At 35.4% G+C, this 21,311-nt stretch overlaps 3 protein-coding genes and 1 non-coding gene across 5 annotated transcripts; 2 read left to right on the top strand and 2 right to left on the bottom strand.

The window, feature by feature from the left end:
* Positions 1 to 2,068: 2,068 nt before the first annotated feature.
* On the top strand, positions 2,069 to 5,162 carry LOC113669721 (small ribosomal subunit protein bS1m). Its single transcript, XM_027185798.2, has 2 exons — positions 2,069 to 2,403; positions 3,685 to 5,162. The coding sequence occupies exons 1-2, from the start codon at positions 2,096 to 2,098 to the stop codon at positions 3,851 to 3,853; spliced, it is 477 nt and encodes a 158-aa protein (XP_027041599.2). The 5' UTR covers positions 2,069 to 2,095; the 3' UTR covers positions 3,854 to 5,162.
* On the bottom strand, positions 4,059 to 18,021 carry LOC113669720 (glutaminase kidney isoform, mitochondrial). Of its 2 annotated transcripts, none has more exons than XM_089203333.1 (20): positions 17,807 to 18,021; positions 16,399 to 16,474; positions 16,064 to 16,185; positions 15,325 to 15,454; positions 14,492 to 14,571; positions 13,905 to 14,001; positions 12,911 to 12,977; positions 12,073 to 12,131; positions 11,870 to 11,902; positions 11,411 to 11,469; positions 10,686 to 10,752; positions 9,779 to 9,829; positions 9,569 to 9,658; positions 9,177 to 9,263; positions 8,632 to 8,763; positions 7,982 to 8,077; positions 7,592 to 7,653; positions 6,837 to 6,913; positions 6,277 to 6,340; positions 4,059 to 5,742 (listed from the first exon to the last, which is right to left on the bottom strand). In XM_089203333.1, the coding sequence occupies exons 1-20, from the start codon at positions 17,941 to 17,943 to the stop codon at positions 5,640 to 5,642; spliced, it is 1,689 nt and encodes a 562-aa protein (XP_089059459.1). In that variant the 5' UTR covers positions 17,944 to 18,021; the 3' UTR covers positions 4,059 to 5,639. The 2 variants fall into 2 exon arrangements, with proteins under 2 accessions (XP_089059459.1, XP_089059463.1); XM_089203337.1 differs by lacking the exon at positions 17,807 to 18,021 and adding an exon at positions 17,294 to 17,506.
* Trnar-acg (transfer RNA arginine (anticodon ACG)) lies at positions 17,439 to 17,511 on the bottom strand. The gene has a single exon. It is a non-coding gene; the product is annotated as a tRNA-Arg (tRNA).
* Positions 18,022 to 18,101: 80 nt separating the features above from the next.
* On the top strand, positions 18,102 to 21,028 carry LOC113669723 (protein zwilch homolog). Its single transcript, XM_027185799.2, has one exon. It carries the CDS (start codon positions 18,102 to 18,104, stop codon positions 20,082 to 20,084), a length of 1,983 nt encoding a protein of 660 aa, XP_027041600.2. The 3' UTR covers positions 20,085 to 21,028.
* The last annotated feature ends 283 nt before the right edge of the window (positions 21,029 to 21,311 follow it).

The following is a 21,311-nucleotide window of genomic DNA, read 5'->3' as shown; positions in this document are numbered from 1 at the left end:
GGACGATTCAGGATGGTGAATCGCGGCGAAGAGAAAGTAAGGGTACATATGAATGTTTTTGCCGCGTAGCACTGGGAACACAAATGGTGAAACAGAGAATTAACTCTGAAGTGTAAATTAAAGTGCTATTTAAGCCCTGTGGGTTATTCATGGGTTTAAATAGCACTTTAATTTACACTTCAGAGTTAATTCTCTGTTTCACCATTTGTGTTCCCAGTGCTACGCGGCACAACATTCATATGTACCCTTACTTTCTCTTCGCCGCGATTCACCATCCTGAATCGTCCCCGACTTTCTCTGTGCGACCTCGTAGCTCAGTCGGCAGAGTAACGGTAGATCTAATCCGGAGGTCGTGGGTTCGATTCCCACCGAGGTCAAAAGATTTTTTCTTTGCCTCGTGTGGTTCCCTGTTTCCCTTTATTAGGGCTAACGCCCTGTGGGTTATTCATGGGTTTAAATAGCACTTTAATTTACACTTCAGAGTTAATTCTCTGTTTCACCATTTGTATTCCCAGTGCTACGCGGCACAACATTCACTTCACTAATATGTTTGTTTGCTTGTTGTTGTTTTTTTTGGTATCCTGGAGTATTTCAGGAGGGGTTGCAGACTTAACTGTGGAATAATTGTTTAATGCAGGGTTGTCAATAAAGGTTGCAGTTAGTAATTAGCCAAGATGCTAAAGGAGCTGCCTTGAAATTTCAGGACTGTGTGTTATGTAGTTTATTTTTGTCTTTTGTAAATGGTTGTTAAACTGGACAACTCTTAGAAAGATGACTTCAAACTTAATTTTAAAAGGCCTGTTCTGGTACCAAATGAATAAGCAGCATTTCCTTATTAATAGTTTTGCAAGTTTCTCATTACAAATTCCTCTGAAAAAAGAGAAACAACTCTTTTCATAACTATTTACTGCTTTCTTTTGTTGCTCTCTTAACTTAAAAACAATGTACATCATGATAAAGTAATTTGTTATAGGACACCGTGAAATGAGGCAGTAAAAGCAGTAAAAGATATTTGTGCCATCAACACTTTTGAAAAATTGCTTAACATTTTATTTAGCGAAGTATACTGTTGATATTTCGGCCTTACAACACTATTGTTTTCCCCAACTATGACTGATATGTCTCTATATGAAGTACTAAACTTGTTTCTCCGCTGGCCACTCGTATTTCCGTCTTTTCTTCATCCCCCACTCGTCGCCCGTGATGTAGTAACTCCCGTACAATACACTATGAAAAAACGCCTACTGGAATCCAGTCTTCACGGCTCACTGAACGCAAATAGAAACCACGAGACAAGCACTTCTCTCTCGTGGACAAATAAATAAAGAAATAAATTTCGCGGGCGTTGACAAAGTGTGGGAAATCCCACACAAAAAGGCGGTCAAATAGTAGGAGAGAAATGATAAGTTTTGAGCTCGGTAAAGAAATAAAAAAGATGTTTCTCGTCTTGTCACGAGCGTAGGACAAAGAAAAAGGAATCGAACTTCTTTCGAAGAAATCTCATCCGCGCGAAATCCGAAGATCTGAGTTCCTAATTGAGACTCAGAATTTTTTCTTTGTACCATGCTCGTGAAAAGGTGAATATTTTGAAGATATGGAATATTTTAGGACGTTTTTAAATGAAATAGAATTTTCGCGAGAGTTTTTGATGATGATGATGATGATGATGAGAAAAAAATCGAGAAGTTTCTAGACAGATATTTTCAGGCATTTATGGTGCCTTTGTTCCTAAGCCTAAGTTCCTAAGCCGTTTGCTTTTTTTCCCCTTGCAGCAGCGAGGCAGAAAGCCGATTACAGGTACAAGGTCCTGCATGGAACTTTTAATACTAAATTACTTAACTAACCTTTCCATGAATGGCAAACTTTTAGCTTGTCTTTTTGTTTTTTTTTGCTTTTAAGTTTCTTTGATAAAGTGAAATTCTACTCTTGTCAATTTCTTTTTTAATCTTTTTCTTGCATGAGAATGAAACAGTTTTACACCCAAACGAGCCCAAATGACGAGGACTGGAGGTAGGCCTAGTAAGGAGCAAGGACTGGTAAGGAATAAGGGCTATGTAACCTGGTGATTTGCTAGGTTGCCTCGCAGTTATAAAACATGGCGGCTTCATGTGGTTTCTTGAGAAAGGCATCTAGTTTTTTATATTTGCGACGCAACTGTAGATCCATTCTTCTTTCCACAAATGTAAGCATAAGGCCATATTCTAGCGTAACTGGAAGTACAGAGGACGAAAACTTCGAAGAAATGTTGAGGAATTCTAGGTTTGTCAAATTGGGTCGACCTGAAGGAAAAATAGTGGCTGGGAAAATAACGCACATCGTGGACAACGGTGCGAAAAAAGATTTGTATATAGACTTTGGCTGGAAGTTTCACGCGGTTTGTACGGAAGGGAGAAACAGAGCAAGGTATAAACATGATGTTTGCCGTTGAATTTAAAAGAAATGAAAATAATTAATTGGCGGGGTAGGGTGATACCCTATTTATAGAATCAAAAGGTATATTCTCCATATTGTTCTCTTTACATTTCCTTTGATACTGACAAGGAAAAGTTATTTAACTCTTTAACTCCTGAGATCTGATTGTTAATTCTCCCCTCTAGCTGCTACACATTTCCTCACATATTAATAATGAGAATTTGGTGTTAGATTAAGATAACTTCTACCTGATAAGTTTGAATATACTCATCACCTATTTGCAGGATAATGTAAGGATATTATAGGGAGAAGTTTCATGTTGATCACCTCTGGGAGGTAAAGGGTTAACAGTCCAGAATATTCTTAGTTTGTGATCATTTTCTATTATTTTTATGACTTTTAAGTTTAATCCAGCTGTTTTACTGTAAGGAGTAATTAGATGTCACATTTAGCTTAGTGTTTGATTTTTTTTAACTTTACTTGACTTCATTAAGTGACCAAGAAAAAACATATCCTCACAAAATCAATAAAATGTCAAGCAGATAAGTGATGAGAACAGAGAAAATATCAATTAGGGGATTATCAGTTGATATAATACCTAATAATATACATGGAAAAATTACTCAGTTCTGATTGGTTAAGATAAATGCAGTTTTCAGGTAATTCAGTGCAGAAGAGAGTTAATTCAGTGCAGAAGAAGGTTAATTCAGTGCAAAGAAAGAAACAAATCAGACAGTCTGATTGGTCAATAATCAAAGAAACTCACATATAGCCAATCAAATGCGAGCCTTGGATGTTGCAACAAAATTTGAAAATTTGAAAATTTGCGAGCAAAACAATGGCCGGCATTTTAAGTAGGTTTTCTTTTGCCACCGCAGCTGAAAAACAGCTTAAACAATGAAAACACTGTAAAAGGCGCTGCTTTTTGGTTGTTGATTTGGAAAAAGTGGTGTTCAGAGAAGGGAATTGCCGAGGAAATTGAAAATTACTTGTTAATTTTTTCAAAGACCACAAATTGCACTCGCCCTACGGGCTCGTGCAATTTTGTTAGTCTTTGAAAAAATTTACTTGTGCTTATTTATTCCAAATTGCACTCGCAATCATGTGATTACCTAATATACAAATTCACCAAATTAACATCATAAGAATTGTATAGAAGATAGTAGGGAGAATTACTGATGAGATCGTGGGAGTGTAAGAGTTAAGAGTTAAATGCCACAGTTCCATTCATAATGCTTTTATGCTTTCTTTTTTGTTTTGTTTTTGTTTCAGTTACTACAATGTGGATGACCTGGTAAGATTAAAACTGATTAAACTGGAAGCTGCAGAACATTTTCTTGGTCAAACCAGACACATAACATTATGCGAGGCTGATGCTACTCTAGAGGGGAAGTTGGATCCACTTTATAGATACAGTGTGTTGGAAAAGGAACTCAATTGATCATTTGTGAAATACTCCACAATAATTTTTGATGACATTAATGTAACAGTAATATTTTGTGAATCATTTCAATGTTTTCCTATCTTGTTTTTATGTCCTAATGTGGCTGAAATGAATGGTTATTCATTATTCATTCATACTTGGGCTCCCATCACTTGCCTGCAACTGAATAATAACTTCAGGAAAATGATATGAGTAACATAAATATCTTAAATTACCTTTAATTGCAACTGCACAACAAACCTTTACACCCTAACTTAAGTATGCATTCTATTCTATTTGCATTTCCTGCAGTACTCACGAGAAAAGCAAGACTTTAACAAACATAAAGTTCTTTAGTCAATAATCATTTCCTTAACTCTCATTATCTAAATGTTTGATTCTAGGATGATACTGAAAGGAGAAATTAGATGTTAGTCACTCTTAGGGGTTAAGGGAATTTTTCAGGACAAACTGCTGTTAAAGTGATGACAATAACTTGTTCTATGAAGGATCCCCTTGGAAAATTGGGAAAAAACTTGAAATGCATAAGAACTGTAAACAAATGGAAGCAAGATTAATGCCTCGATTTCTCAGAAGTTACTATTTTGGCTTATATGATGTCAAACAGTTGCCACTATTATTCTTAGACAATAGCTTGTGTTCACATGAGTCCCATGCAATGAGTTCATTTAGATAAGAGTGGCAATTATGAAGCATGCAGGCCATAAGTCTAAGTGGAAAATATATGGTTCTGGTATTTTGAGTACAGACCAAGAAAACAAGGTTAGTGAGATATTAATAATTTCTCTGAAGCGTTTGAATTTAGTAGGCTGCACTGTGAAATATGGCCTGTTAAATTGACCAATAATAACACAAATACTTTATGGTTCAGTTCAGTAAAGTACAACAGACTATCAGCTGCAGTGTATGTATTAGCCATGATCAAACCCTCATTCAGTAGAGAGGATGCTTTGTAAAGCAGATTATGTTATATATTAATGTTACTCTTAATAATATTATCATGTGATTAAATTAATTTCATTGTCTTTGAAAGTTGTCAATTATGATAAGTTTGTAATAATCGTGAGACCCAGTCCCATTTTAAAAAAATAAGTTCCCTTTGGGATAAAACTGGCTAAGATTTGGTATTCTGTAGTTTCAAGCAAATTTCTCAAAAAAATATAATTATCCTTACTTGGATATAATACCTGCTTTTTGCAACACACTTGCATTAAGGAACTTTCCTTTTTTCACACTAGTACCTTTAACCTTGTTTGTTGATATTTGAAACTTTGAATGATAAATAAAATAACTTAGTTACCAGTAACTGTTCTCTATAATGCATTGCTGCACGCATTTTGGTGCACACCGTAATTTGTGAATAAGCACTCAGGCCCTTATTTAAAATTTCAGCCTAGGGGAGGAGCACTTATTGGAAGGAGGATGCCCCCAATTGAGGAGGGTGCTTATTAATCAATTATTATTCTGTACTGAAGCTTGAAAATTTATAAGCAAGGTGGAAATAGAAACAAGTTTGCCTTTCATCCCTGCTATTTGAGAAAGGGAGGAGGAGTGAGGCACTTGTTTGATAAATATGACCTTAGGGGGTGGGCACTTATTCATGGGAAGGTGCTTTTTGGGGGAAGGCCCTTATTAGAGAACATAAGTGCTTATTTTAGGAATGCAGTATATCATTTCAGTGAGGTCACTTCAAATTTTACAAATAAAATGGTTTTTAAACTCATATTTTATACCTAGGAATTGATCCTTTTGGTCAACTTCATGTATCACAAGGCTCTACCAATTATTGAATAGTTTTTCCTTGTAACTGAAGATGGTGTTTTATCAGGTCCACACAGGTCTGATGGTCAAATCGCACTGCTTCGTCAAGTGGTGAAAATCCCCACCTAAAAACAAATTCACCTCTATTAACAAGCTGCTTGCCATTTGTGCTTTGAAAATTCTTGAAGGAGATAATTTGATAGGAAATGTTTGCCATGAAGCTTATGTGATGCACTAATTTTCAAACTTCTGTTAAATTTTTCCAGGGTGTTAAAATACAGAAAAGAATAAACAGATATAATTTGTATAAGACAATCAAAGATAGGGTTTAAGTCTTTGACATTAGAGGCTCATAACCGCACATGCTTAACAGCAGTTTCTGTAGCACAAAGTGATAAGAGCACAACCACTCCCCCTTCCCAATTGTTAGGAGAGCCTGATGAAGGGGGGGGGGTGGGGGATGGGGGGTTACCTTATGATGGAGTGGCATACTCCTTTTCGCTTCATGCTAAGGAAAGTGCAGTAAGCTGTGGCTGGGTTGGCCACTTGGCTCCAGTACAAACATAACCTTTATTTCTTTACATGTACAATTCATAGTCAATTTACTACCGAGAAAAGAAAAAGTAAATGAAGAGAATTTAATTCTTGTCCTCCTGTACCTATCTTTTGGATCAACTGGAACCTCACATTTCTCTAGAAGAAATTTGATGACCTCCTGATGGCCTATCAACACAAAAGATTAAGAAAAAAAAAAAACAGGTTGACAGATGACCAGTATCATGGGTATCATCTAAATATTGCTACCTCATTTCTTCTTGTTGAGAAGGCTTACATGCCCAGCCAAAGACTGTTGTTGTTATTCATTGGGCTTACATAATGATATATTTTTGGAATTTGGAAGATAAAAGAAAAGATCTCAACGTGAAGAATTGTTAAAGTGACCCCTCCAAGTACACAACCCTGTGACTATCCAATAGGGCTTAATTCTACTGATTAGCCATAGACCAGCAGGGAAGAAAATTTTTAGAGCTTCTCTTTTTAAGGCTTGGCTGTATCTATAAATTAAACCTCAGTGTGTTTTTCTCCTAAAAAAATATTAATTATCCACTGTATTTTCCTTACCATTTATATATTTTGTACCACTGTTATCTTACAAGTGAAGAAAAAAATCTATAAAGATCTGCTCTACTTGAAAATTATATTCTTTCCCCCTCAATACCTTGAGCAGCGGCAACATGTAAAGCTGTCCTTCCATCGTAGTTTTGCATAGTCATGTCTGTGCCTGACAGATAATATCTAAAACCATTGACAGAGGTAAATTTGAGTTCAATCTAGCTAATGTGCATGTACACATGCATAAGTATAATTAAAATGGTCTCCAAATGGTACTACCAAGTGCTACTTGTAAAATCAAGCATCTCTTTTCAATTGAATTTTTTTTTTGTCATGTTCTAGTGAATGAATGCATGAAACAAAGTTTCTCTCTATATACAGTCATTCTCTATAGCCCTATTTTGATGTTTAAAATTCAACATTTAACAAAATATCTCCACAAAGTAAAGTTACAAAGATTTTTACCTTGTACCATCAAATGATGGCTATTTTTGATGTTGAAGTTTAAAATATCAGAATCCAGTCATAAAAAATAGAATGATTTGACAAATTCACAATATGTGGCATGCTACAAAGTCATGTAATTTTAATCAATAGGACTGTCGTAGTTAGCTGAGTGTAATGGCTCGCAAGTAAATGGAGCATAATAAGTATGGATTAACAAAAAGGAGTAAGGAGTACAAAAAAAATATAAAATAGGTAAGAATGATAAAGTGTATGTTGTAAGTATAGTGTCTACCTAATTGCAATGACCATGATATTGGTAAATGTGAATTCATGTAATATGTTGATATTGTATATCATCTTAAAAGGATCATCATTATCATTACTAAATATAAAACTCTAAGCCATCAACATCACCTCCTTAAGGCTGTTACATCTCCATAACTTGCAGCATAAAGAAGAGAAACAACTTTTTCTCCCTGATGATAAAAATTCAACATTCAGTTATTTTCTTTGCACATGAAATTCTACTTAAAAATGTAAACAGTGATTCCATCAGAAAGTAAAATTATTGTTAGAATTAAATTTCAATCAAATAACCTGAACTTAATAAATACTGTTTAAAATATTAATAAAACTTCCTGGTCCTTTAGAATTTGGCACTTACACAAACATGATAGTAGTACATAATATTTTATCAAAGTTTGCTTTTCTTTTTAAAATTCAGTTACTCCTTGCCTTTGCAAACTATAGTTTTATCAGAGGACCTAAGTTCAAATTATGAATCATAACTTGATCAAACTGTACCTGTACTTCAGCCTTTCTTCTGCGAGGGTCCAGTTTTCTACCTGATGAAGCACCCTTCAAGTCATAGTTATGGAAATCAAACAAGCTGACAAGTTCCTGCAAAATATATGGTCGTCACAGCCTCTAAAGAATCTTTCCCATCAAACTTACTGGAACAGATTGTCAGAGTATTATTCTTGATCAAGACATTCATTTCCATTCAATACTCTGTAGATTTATCCTCTTGTCACTCTTATACATGTAGTTCAATACAATTGTCATCATTGTTCTTAATTGTTATCTTTGACCTAACATCACTGTTATCCTCAATAACACAGTTAATCTGTTAATATCGTAATTGCCATCACCATCATCGTCTTTATGTAATTATCATCAGCATCATCTTCACCATCATTGTAGTCAACACAATTCTTCTTAACATTGGTGATTAGAGATGAATGCAGAATTTCACACAAAGAGGGCCAAAGGAATTGTGGCAAGAGCACTGAGTCCGCCCCCTTTTTTGAAATGTAAGGATAGTGGCAGGCTCTCTCTTTCCTCGCCCCCATGACACAAAATTCCACCTAGATCACCAGAATCACCTTCATGAAAGCTCTGTGCACATGGAGCTTTTAATTATTTTGTTAACTTTGCTTCATTATTATCATTACCTTGCAAAACTGCATTCCTCTGACACTGTTACCTAGATCATCCAGTGGTGGCGACCAGACCATCATACCACAAACTTTAGGCACAACTATCAAGACTGCACCACTTACACCTGACTTGGCTGGCAAGCCTACCTGGAAAAAAAAAAACAATTGAGAAAATTCAAGAAAATGCTATAAGTCAGTTTAGAAGCCAATTAAGGATCTTGTTAGTAAATTTTTTGGATCAGCTGATCATTTACAATGTAGCTTTGAAAATCTCAGTGTCTCTACACTGAAATCAGAACACCATGGAAATATTTCTGAAAATAAAAGTTGTGCTAAGGAAACAAGCCACCTGCAGGCAGAAGATCACAAAACCGTAGGCAGTAACTGAAAATAGTTTGTGGTTTTGTGGCTTAAATTGACTTCCATGTTGTCCTAATTCCTAATGAAAAAGGTCATATCACAATGTTTAAAAATAAAATATTTCAGGTTTTCAAAGTTTTCTGAATTTAACAACTAATAAACTAATAAAATAAACTCTGTGCATTGACTATTCTCCTTACATGAAAGGCAAATTGTCCAGAGTAATCATACAGTCCACAAGAAAGCATGAGAGACAGTGTATGTTGTACAGTCTGTGAGCTGAATACCTGTAAGAATGAAAACATGTTTTCAACCAATGACAAAGCCACTTTGCTGTATACACTAAAACAAAACATCAGCCACTCCTCTTGATTTTTTATCAAAGTGGCAGAAGTAATTTGGCAATAAGTTTTCAATTTTTTGCTGATAAGACAGTCACCAAGAGCCAGGAGAAAGTGCTAATGTCCCCTGGCACAAATTTCTTGGATGAAAAAAGTTATCAAATGAATTATAAATAATAGCCTAATTAATGAAAAACGTATAATCAATACACAAAGTTCTCATATTTTAAAAATTAACACATAATGATTACTTTTTCACCAGTCAAAGGACAAATTCCTCCATTTGCCAGGGTTGCTGCCATAATACTACCAGCATCACAGTTGGTTTCCGTGGAGCAAGTCTACGAAAAAATATTGCTGCCATTTGAATTAATCACAGTTGAAATTCTGGGGAAATTAAGATATCCAGTGTATGACAGTAGAAAATAACAAGTTGAGTCTGTAAAATAAATGATACTTACATGAAAATAGAGTTCAAAAGTATCCATCAGATTTGTGTTAGGTGGAAAAGCCTTAAAAAAAAATGAAGAAAATCAAACTGATATCATTGGGCACAGTTAATATCTAGTGACTCTTCTCCATCTTTACAGCATTTGGAATTTGTTATTTATTTCATATTTATTCCTGGTCTTGTTGGTCCTTAAAGAAGAGATCCATGAAAATGGGACCAAGAAACAAGCAGCACAATTTTGCGAGTGTGCTCATGCTTATACTCACAATTCAATGCAACACTAATATTCATTAACCCTTAACACCCAATCATCAGTATTTATATTCTCCATACTGTTTCCTGTACATTTACTAAGGTGCTGACAAGGAGAATTTGTCAAACAATCAAGTTTCTTTAGTTGGTGATCATTTCTTTTATTCTCATTACCTTAATGTGTGATTCAGTGGTGATATTGTAAGGAGAAAGTAGATCCTAGTATACCTTTTCATAAAGTGCTCAATGCTGTGGTAGCAGAGCTGTGCATATATAAGTGAAAGAATCAAAAAGGACACATCGATTCTGTCTGACGATTCTGTTTAATGAGTGCTTAGGCACGAAACTCAGAGTAACAGAGAATCGATGCGTCCTCTTTGATTCTATATATATATGATTCTATGATTATTATATATATAATAATAATTGATTAAAAATAGTCAATTATTTATTATCAATAATTACAATTTGTTTAAACAGATTAGGTTTAATGTTTAGTGTTATGATAAAGTTCAGTTTTGTTGTACCAGACAATTTTCAATTTCTCTAAGGTGTGTCCAAATTTCTGCCCGGCTGCTGCTCTACAAAGAACTTTACTTAGTTTGTATTCTAAATTTTTACTGAGCTTGCTGTGTACTTTCATGCATCATGTATGTTCCACCAACCTTGTGAGCATTCATGTAGTATCCCAGAGCATAGTTTTTGTCAGCAGTTTCACGCTCAGATAAAAAGCTAAAAATATTAAAAATGAATTTATTCACCAAAATCAGTAGTAATGAATTGATAATCATATAAAATACAGCAGATCACAAGAAGTTTACACAAGTTCAAGTGATGACAGTCATGTGATGTATTGATATTGGTGAGGGAAGTCTCTCAATGTCTATAATAATTATTGATAATAACCTCATGTTAATGTTATCTGCCTCAGTTTTGATAGTTCATGATATCATGCTCAACCTCATCCAATAATTCCTCATCATAGTGATTATTATAGTAATAACAATTATAACTTTATAATATAGCTTTTCATCACTTCACCCTATAAACCTGTCTCTTTTCACTATTTATTTTCATATTTTTGAGATGACTAGGAAATTTTGTTGTGATTGCAATAAGCCATTTCTGATATATTTAAATTCAAACTTTTCTCAGAGGCTTGGGGGAATAATAAAAACAAAAGAAATTATATTGAGGATGAATAATTAATCTCTGTTGTTTTATTCACCCATTAGCCTCAGAGCCAAGTTTGAATTTTAATATATCAAAAATGGCCTATTGAAACATAATGATATTATTAATAGACGAATCAATGATAAGTAGTCAGAATGACTAATTATATTAAACCATAACAATTTTTATCATGACTGAACAAAGAAACATAACTTACGTAGCATTACTAAATCCAATGTATTCCCCACCAGCTATATGTTTAAATTTTTCCTGAACCTTTAAATATAAAAACAACATATTGTTATAAAATGATGCCTTGTCCTTAGCTTATTCATCTGAAAGTAGGCAACACTAGCTATATCAATAGTTAGAGACATAGAAAAAGTCTGAACACTTATAAACAAATGGCCCATGTCAGCCGATATCTGAGTTCTGACTAGTTACTTTAACAGTGAATACTCTCACATATAGATGATCCAGATATGATGCCCACGAGCACTCCACCACAACCACAACCTAGTAAGGACTTACTCATGGGCCTGAGATGTTCCATATGGTTTCAAACATGCTATCCCTTAAATTCCCTCTGCAGGTGGACTTGACATTTACATTATTATAAAAACTTAAGTTATTTCAATTAATTAATAGAATAAAGGATAATGTGAATGATACTTACATATTCACATCTGTCTGCCAATGGCCATTCAGGCTAAAAAATCACCACAAAAAAAATCACCACAAAAAAAAAAGTCATAGCAGACACCTTATTTAGAGCCTGAAATTTTTTTGTAAAAGGCACATATCTATGCTTACAAATTATTTATAATTATAACACCTTGTAATTTCAGCCACCAATTCTCACTTTAATTATAACATTACCTTTTGAAGTGCACACAAAAGAAGAGCACCAGAATTCAACATTGGATTATGGGGTCGGTCTGCAAAATGCACAAACAAATTGTGGAGTAAACAAAGAGAAAAACATGGCATTACCTATTTCAAACATTTATGACTAAATATTTACTAGTAATCTAATCATGATAATTATCTTGTAATAATGTTCGGTGTTTTGGTTCACATTGTTATCAGTTGGCTTCACCCTCTAAATTCCAAGATCTGATTGTTAATTCTCGCCTCTCGCTGCAACACCTTTCCTTGTACATGTAAATTGGTTATGATAATTTGGTGTTAGCTCAAGATAACAATTTCTACCTGATAAGTTTGAGTATTCTCATTACCTATTTGATGGATAATGTATAAATAGTATAGGGAGAAGTTACATCTTAATCACTTCTGGGAGTGAAAAGGTAGACAATCTACTGCACTTGTCAACAGTAATGGCACCTGGTTTATGCCTTTGTCATTTGCACATTGTGTCATCCTTTTCGACATGTATTACATCCTCATCTAGACTTTTAACCCTTTCACTCCCAAGATCTAATTGGTAATTCTCCGTACTATCTTCCATACAATTCTTATGATGTTAGTTCAGAGAATTTTGGTATTGGATCAACTAATCATCCCATGATTGACATTCTTCTCTATTCTCATCACTTGCCTGCTTGATATTGTATTGATATTGTAAGGAGAAATTATGTCTTGGTCACTTGTGGGAGTGAAAGGGTTAAGCATGCATTTTCTACTTAATAAGAATTTTGCAGAGATCCAATTCAGAGACTTAATTCAAATGTCACCCAGTCTCAGTTTAAATACAAACCTTGGCTATTCAGGTGTAAATAGTTAAATGTTTGACCACTGGGTTCTCGTCCTACATATCTGTGCACCTGGTTCAAAAAAATTAATTTTCAAATGCACAGTGAGAAGCTTATTTAAATGTGAAGAAGGTTTACTTTGAATTCATTAATTCTAAATCAGTTTTAGGAGCAACTTTGTGGCAGACATGGTGACTGGATGGAAGAGAGGTCCAGATTTACCCTTTGGTGTGGTCACTGTCTGGTGTTGTCACTGTCTGGTGTGGTCACTGTCTGGTGTGGTCACTTTCTGGTGTGGTCACTGTCTGGTGTGGTCACTGTCTGGTGTGGTCACTGTCTGGTGTGTTCTGAAGTAAGTCATTTTACTCCCTCAGCACCTACCTCTAATCAGGCCCCAGTCCTTTAAAGGATGGAAAATGAAAAGGGGTGGGCCTAGCTAGGTGTACAAATAGATATTACCCAGAAAGAAACTGACAAATGCTCTTTCCTGAGAGGATGGGGGGGGGGGGGGGGGAATAGAGGAATCTGCAATGCCTCAGAATCCCATTCAGAAGACATAGATACACTCACACAATAGTCACTTCATGCTACAGAGGTTGGGTGTGGATATTAAGCCCAGCCTATGACAATTACACCATCAAGGCCACTGAGTGCTTACCCTTCATAACACTAAGAGCCTCTATTACATTTGGACTACTCTCACTATATGCTACATGTATATTTATGTATCTATAAACTGTAGATCTGACCACAAATTACTCATTAGAAAAAAATAGTAACTAAAACGTGTTGTTTGTTTTTAAGTAAATTCAGGCTCCATTAATTACTAGTAATAAAAATTATAGTAATGATGATCATGACTTACAATTACTACTTATGATAATTATTTGACATTCCCATTTTTTTAATCCTGTTCTGAGGGGCAATGAAGTCACTTGTTTTTGAGAATTTTTTTTATCAAAATGAAGATAGCTGGTGTAGATCAAGTTTTCTACTCACCACTTCTGCTGTTAAGTCCTCCAAAACTATTGGATAGTGAAGACATTTGGATACTGACTGAAGACAAAAGTGTTCTTTGTCATCTCCAATTGAAAATCTTATGAAAGACAAAAGATCTATATATATTTATCAGTTATCAAAAGAATATTATTAATAATAAACTTCTCTTTCTTCAACCTCATATCTTCTCCTATTACTTACTTATTCTACAATCCTTGTTATTCCCCAGAAATATAACTCATTCATGAGATCAGGTATAATTACATGTATTGGTATTAATTATCTTCCATAAAATCAGTGTTCCCCTTTTCAAGCAGTGACTGGTTAAAATTTACCACTTTTAGCACCTCCTATTAGTGCCTAAAAATTACTTGGAATTCTTGAAAACTACAAAAGCAAATGGATTAGTCTCCAGGTTTGAAAACTTTAATTTACCTATCATGCTTAAAATAAGGGAGAACAATAACTTTCAAATTAGTTATCAGTCATATATTTTAAAATATTATAATCAACATCTACAACCACAGAAACAATTTACTAAAATTTGGAATAAGTTTTGAATGTACAAAACTAGTAAGCTACTGCACCTCTGCCCATCAACTGAACAAACAGCCACGCCCCAGAGGTTAGGATCAAACTTTGCCAACTGTGGGATATAGTCAGCAACCTATGGAAGGAAATTGACAAATTAGTTAGTGATAGGAATCAGTTATTGATTGATAATAAATAACATAAAGTAACATTACTGGCTCTAAGGAAAAAGTCACACAATCAAAGCATGGAGAAGGTGGCTCCTTAGAGAGATGACCACACAGCTGCAGGTATTATTGACTTTACTTTTCACTGTGCATGAAAGGGATTTTAATAACTCAAGGAGACACATTATTACCCAACTTATTCTTATTAATTATTATTGGCTAAAAAGTGAATTATCAGATTCTTGCTTCACTCAGACTTAAGGTTGGCAGTCTCCCCACAGTAGACAGATGGGGTTCTGCTATAGTCATCCTGAGAGACTCTAAGAAGACAAACCTAAGCAAGAGAGGTGCTTGAAAACTTCTGGGAGATTGTATTGACGGTACTACCAGTATGAGAGAAACCTACTTAATTGATTTAGCTTGACTTCACTGATCCATTTAAATTTGTGTTTTCAATTTATCTCTGGTCAAAATTGACCATCACAGTGTTGCAATCAAGGATGCAACATGCCCAAAAAATAACATAAAATCAATACTAATAATGTATTAATACTTAACATAATGGTTTTGACTCAATCATTAGAGTGCCACGTTTGACATAGACATCTGGACATCACTACAAAAGTTAAACTACATCCCTGTATCACCTCTAGTTTTAATGAAGGACATTACTTTATTAGGGTTGTAAAAGTGTTTTAAAAATGGAGACCATAAAATATTACCTTTCCTCCACTGTTTGGTTTACATTTGCGATATATTTCCTCGATACGTTTTGTAAACTGACTAAATTCTGGAATCACAAAATCTCCCTGAAGTGCTTTCTCTATTAGGACAATATTCTTTTTGATTGATCTGAAAAGATTAATTAGTAATTTAACTTAAACTAATTTTAAGTCCATCAACCAGTCTGAGTCATTAAATGTACAGTAAGTGTCATGAATATATCATTGCTGAATCAAACATTATGTCATGAAATTAAAGGAAATGATTGCCTGCTAAAGAAGAACTTGTCTGATTGTTTTAATCAATTTCTCCTTGCCAATGCTATAGGAAATGTACAAAAGAGATCAGTATGGAGAATACACATACTGATATTAAGGTGCTCAGGGCTAATTTGAAAGTTCCCTTTAGGGGGCTCAGGCCACCAATCTGTTCAAGGGTCATAATTTTAAAATTCATTCTCATCAAGGACCAAACATGTCACATGTAATTATTGCTCTTTAAAATAAATTTCATTCACAGAATTTTGATTTATCAAAGCCTCCAGTTTGTTTCTCAGTACACATTTATTAAACCCCAACATTTTCAACCTTCCTGAATAGATAACTTGAGTTGAATTTACTTTTCCCTGGAGATTCAGGAGATCAGGATTCTACCATGTTAAAAAGATATTAATAATTATCATGCAAGTATTCTTCGTCAAAAGATGAAAAGTTGAAAAAAAAAATGTTAAATCGATACCTTCTGAATGTTGTCTCATCCACAAATCCTTCAAAATTTTCTTGTTGTAAATACTGTGCAAAGTTTGCCATTGTTTCTTGTAGCCTTCGATCCTTGACTCTAAAACCAGCTTCTTTCAGAGCCTTAAAAAAAAAGAAATTCAACGTATGGGACATTTTAAATCTATGTTTTTTTTAATTTACATAATTTAAAATGTATATCAGTTTGTGATCTACGCTATTTCTTCTTTGACAAAGGTTTTGAAGAAAATTAATCTCAGAGAAAAGAAAATGAAAACTGTTACATATTGCGAGCACCTGCATCCAGGAAAATACATACTTTACAATAAAACTTACAGCTATGAACTTTGCAACAGAAACATTTCCATCTTCATTTTTGAAGGTTTGGTATATCACATCTCCATCTGAAACACTAATTAAAAACAAAAAAAATTTCTTTTTTAGATTTTTCATCTCAAAGTTTTATAGAAATTAGGGTGGAAGAATACTTTTAGTCTAATATTCTCAATTCTGGTTATAGATTATGCAATCCTGTTTTTATAAGTAGGATGGAGAGGGTAACATAGACCTGTCCACCCCTCTCAATTCAATTTGACATTTTTGGCTGTTTTATTAGCAGCATTACAGGGGGCTTAAGGAGGGGTGGTATGTATATAGTCTCCCTTCCCCTTCTGCAGTAATATTAGAATTAAACTATTGTTTGTCCCTAAAATGTAAAACCAAAGTTGCATTAACTCTACAGTGTTTGGACACTATAGGGTTGGATACATTGACCGAAAAAAAAAACACTTCATATCAGCTTGCTAAACCAAAATTATTTAAACAGATCAGAGAGTGATTTTCATCTAGATCCCCAAAAAATAAAGAACAATAATCAAATATCTGAGAAATGAAACCAAATATAATCTATCACTAATATTAGGTTATAATAATATCAATAGACATAAAAACCATTTATGGTAAATTTTAATTTCTGGAATATATTATTAAGTAATTCAATTTAATTAGCAAACTAGTCATGAATATGGGAGATCGAGTATTGACCATAAAGTATCATTACTAGGCCTAGATGCAAATTATAAAAGAAGTATACTTTGATTTATACCGAGATTGAAAACCTACTCATTGTAAAATGAACTTATTTAACCGAGACAGCAGGGTATCTAACTTCTCCTTACAGCATCACCTCTGAATCAAATACCAAGGTCATAAGAAAAAAGGAAATAATCACCACCAAAAGAAGCTCTTGATTGTTTGGCGGATTCCTCTTGATATTATTACAGGAAATTTTTAGAGGAAAAGTTGGAGAATAAACGTACTGATAGAGACAGATATTTTTCGTCCTGTCACGAGCGTGGGACAAAGAAAAAATTCTGAGTCCCTATGAGGAATCGAACCTCAGACCTTCGGATTCCGTGCTCCGATGCTCTACCACTGAGCCACAGAGACTCTACGGTGAGCGAGGTCCATAACGAAGATCATATGACAGGCGTCCTGCATACTGCTGGGATCATATGATGATTAGATACCAGCTATATATAGGTGAAATTCAGATAGTACGTACTTACTCAGATCAATGAAATTACAGGCCTAAAATAGGGGTAGTCCTTTGATATGGTGAGGTTCCTCTATACGAATACCTTTACAAGAACATTGTGAGTCTACAATCGTTGACAAAAAATGAAAAATATCACTGATTGTATATGATGGTAATTATAAATGGTTAGTGATCAGCATGACAAACCTGTGTGTTCCACTGGCGCTGTTTACATACCGCGACAATGGTCCAAAGAAACACGTACACTTTCGAAATGCCCGCCGAAGATGAAGGCAGCCGTCTATAGCTACAGATCTTTGACACAGACGCATAAACATTGTCATGGTCTTCTGATTTTGGTCCTTAACCTTTCAGTCATTGATGTATTCGCGGAAAGATGATCACATATTCTTCCAGGCTCTAAAATTTTAATCACGTTTTGCACGATAAGGACTGGGTCCAACTGGCTATTTCCCGCCTGTTTTTGGTTCGCTGTTATAAAATGGAGAAGTTATATTCCGACATCGCTTCTCTCGAGAAAATTTTCACGAATTTAAATAATAGTAAACCTGAAAATGTCACAGAGACGAAGTTCTTGACATGTGATACAGAGCACGAGTTTCTGATTTCGTTCATACCATCTAAAACCTATCATCCGCTGCGACGAATTGTCGGTAAGGTATCAACCTCTTTCCTCGTTGTTGGCAAAAGTTTACAAGCTGACTGTAACGACTCTACAAAATCTGCCGGGGATATAACCCCTCAGGTTGCAAGGCTCAAGAACGAAAGAGTTCCTGTGGGAAAACCACTTTCCCAAGAGGTATTTTATCTTACAGGCAGCGAGCCATTGCAATCTTATGCCGGCGTGAGCAAGTACAACATTCACGATTCGAGAGGTTGTACAACTGAATGGTTCTTGTCAGTGGAAAATGTACATCCGTGTTCACTCGAAGCCGCCAGGTACTTCCTCTCCGTCTATGCAAATGCTTTGAGAGGTTCTTTGCGACCTACTGAAGTGTGGATTTGCGTGGATGGTACATGTAAGAATCCACAAGGCATAATTTACCTTGGAATGATCCCTGAAAATGGAACTGTCGGTAGAAAAACCGTGAGACACGTAATTTGTACCAGCAAGAATGAGCCGATTACAACTAGAGAAGATCTGCCAGAGCTCAGCTCCTTCCTACATCATCATCTGTCATCCAGTTTGTCGACAACCTTTGTTGAAACCCATGGCTATGCGCTGTATGAAGTCATGGGCGCATCAAATTTTAGCGCACAAGATGGGGAAAACAGTCGAATTACAGTTGAGTTAACATGGAGTGGTGTCAGTTCTCTTCTCCAGTCTCATCCTCATTCCTGCGATGGTGTTCTCCATGTAAGGAACATTCCAGGCAGTGTCCATCTTGCAACACACTCACTGTACCTAGAATTGGTACGAGTGGATGCTTTCTTTAAGATATTAGGAGACGAGGATTACCCTTGGCCACCACTTGCAGCTGTCAGTGAAAAAACAGTTGTTTCACAAATGGATGGATTCTTCACCAAGCTTAACTCCAGTAATGTGTTTCCACCAGTGGTCGATGATGAGGAGAGTAAGGAGGATGCAAATGATTGTACCTTTGCTGAGGGGTCAATGGCCCACCTGACCTTTCAAGAATTTGCTCGAAAGGATTTGGATTTTACTGAGAGACTTTGGCTTCTGCTGAAGGATTGCGTTGATGAAGATGATCTTGCTGGTTCATTGCAAATGTGTTGTATGGCTCTGTTCAATAACAAATGTCAACCTGTTGTCCACAGTTCCAACATGACTTCATTAGCAGTTTTTATTAGAGATTTGTTGCAGTTTGAAACTAAAGAACAGCTGGAGAAACTTCAAACTAGGGCCAAGAAATTCCTATCTCCTGATTCAGCCATCAAATGCCTAGTAGAAATTGGCTGTGAAAAACTTGCAAGGGACTATAGCCAATATTTTATTCAACAGGAACTTGCCACCATGGGGCAACTGGCAAATTATCTAGACAACAATGCCCCACTGAGCACCCGGGTTTCTCACATCATAAAGCTTCATCAAATACTAGAGCTGGTTGTCACTGCCAAATCAGTAACCAGACTTGGTCATGAAAATATGAGATCCTTGACCCAAAGTGCTTTGATGTATTATCAGACACATGCAGACTCTGATAACCAGCATCCCACATTCTCATTGTCACTGCCAGCATTCGGATCCACTTCAGGAGCAGCTGTGAAAAGCATCTGCGCGTCATCCAATCCTGCAGTTTGGTGTGTTTCCTTTAGGTCAAAAACAAAGACTGGAGATCACACCACAATGGTGCAATTAAGCACAAGTCACCCAGGCAGGGGAATTTCTGAAAGCCCTGGGTATAATGTCACTGAATTGAATGATGAAGACTTTGATTCAGACAAGGAGAAATTTCAGTATTTTCTGACCTGTGCTAAGCAGGTGACAATGCCAGTTGTATAGCAACCCTGTATAGTGGAAAAAATTGAACAGATTGTGCACTCTCAGAAGGAGATGTTAAACAGAATTAAAGAACATTTTGTCAGAATATTCTTTGGTATGCTCCTGAAGTAAAAGAGTTAAAGTTTATGTAATTTGAAATTGTTGTAGCTGGAACAATTGCAAGCATTCAAATTTCCTATTTTGCTTGTCAACTCCCTTCATCTGTACATTAATTTACTTCAAACTTTCACATATCTCCTTTGTAAATAAGTTTTAAGATAGTTTAGTTTTATACCCATAAGAGACTAAGACTCATTACCTATTGGGAGGATAATATTTTGAAATCATAGGTTGATAACTTCTGGGGTTAAGTGTTTTTCCAATGGCTTTGAACATTATTGGATTACAGTGGTGGATCAAGGGGAGGGGCCCAGGCCCCCCCCCTTACTTTGGGTAAAAAGAGAAAAGAATCACAGAGGGCAGAAAAGCTGGCAGGGCAAGCAACAAAAAACTGGGCTTCCCCCCCCCCCCAAGGTCTGGATCCACCACTGAATTATCAGATGATATGAAAGAAAATTAAGACACCATATCACCTTTATGATTAAAATTGCATTTGAAAAGTTTTTGTTCAAACTGAATAATGTATGGACATTGGAAACAGAAGTGACAAAAAAATCACTTTGTAGTTAAAGATTTGCAAATGAAAATAATTTTTGTTTCTGATATAGGCTCATTAGAAACTTTTGTTGTTTATGTGTTCTTGAACTATTCTTTATTATATAATGACTCAGACTACCTTGATAAAGTAATTGAAATATTTGGTTATGCAGTAAGTATATGAGATTTTAAAGCCAAGAAACGAGTGTGAGAATTACAATGTTTTGCCTGAGCTTTGGGTGATAGATGTACAGTTAAAAGGTGTTGAATTGGCAGAATATTGGTAAATAAATGAAAAAACAAGCTGATGTTTGGTTTCTGAGGGAATCAGTCTTTTGAACTATTAAATCATGTACCCTGTATGTGGGATAAATTCGCGAGGGGAGAGAATGACTATGAGGGGAGGTTGGGGCCCATTCTCAGGACTTCATTGTAAAATTGTTAATTCATTAAGTCAAGGAAATTTTACATTAGTCGGGGAAAACTCAAGGGATTTCAAAAACCTATGACTGAGGCAATCTTTTAAAGGGTTTGAAATATTCCTCATAGGGCTGAAGGATTTTCTTTGCCTTTTTCTCCCTGTTCTCAAAA

The sequence above is a fragment of the Pocillopora damicornis genome, chromosome 1 (assembly GCF_964200805.1).
Source record: "Pocillopora damicornis chromosome 1, jaPocDami1.2, whole genome shotgun sequence".
NCBI lineage: Eukaryota > Metazoa > Cnidaria > Anthozoa > Scleractinia > Pocilloporidae > Pocillopora > Pocillopora damicornis.
The sequence above is the reverse complement of the archived record's forward strand: the minus strand, read 5'-3'. Positions and strand labels throughout refer to the sequence as shown.

Excerpts from the sequence above, each read along its gene's own strand:
- LOC113669721 (XM_027185798.2), top strand. The coding sequence starts at position 2,096 with ATGGCGGCTTCATGTGGTTTCTTGAGAAAGGCATCTAGTTTTTTATAT. Across the intron at positions 2,404-3,684 it reads GAAGGGAGAAACAGAGCAAG|TTACTACAATGTGGATGACC; the intron begins GTATAAACATGA and ends TTTTTGTTTCAG.
- LOC113669720 (XM_089203333.1), bottom strand. The coding sequence starts at position 17,943 with ATGACAATGTTTATGCGTCTGTGTCAAAGATCTGTAGCTATAGACGGC. Across the intron at positions 12,132-12,910 it reads TTTACACCTGAATAGCCAAG|ACCGACCCCATAATCCAATG; the intron begins GTTTGTATTTAA and ends TGCATTTTGCAG. Across the intron at positions 9,659-9,778 it reads CTTTTGAACTCTATTTTCAT|ACTTGCTCCACGGAAACCAA; the intron begins GTAAGTATCATT and ends ATTTTTTCGTAG.
- LOC113669723 (XM_027185799.2), top strand. The coding sequence starts at position 18,102 with ATGGAGAAGTTATATTCCGACATCGCTTCTCTCGAGAAAATTTTCACG.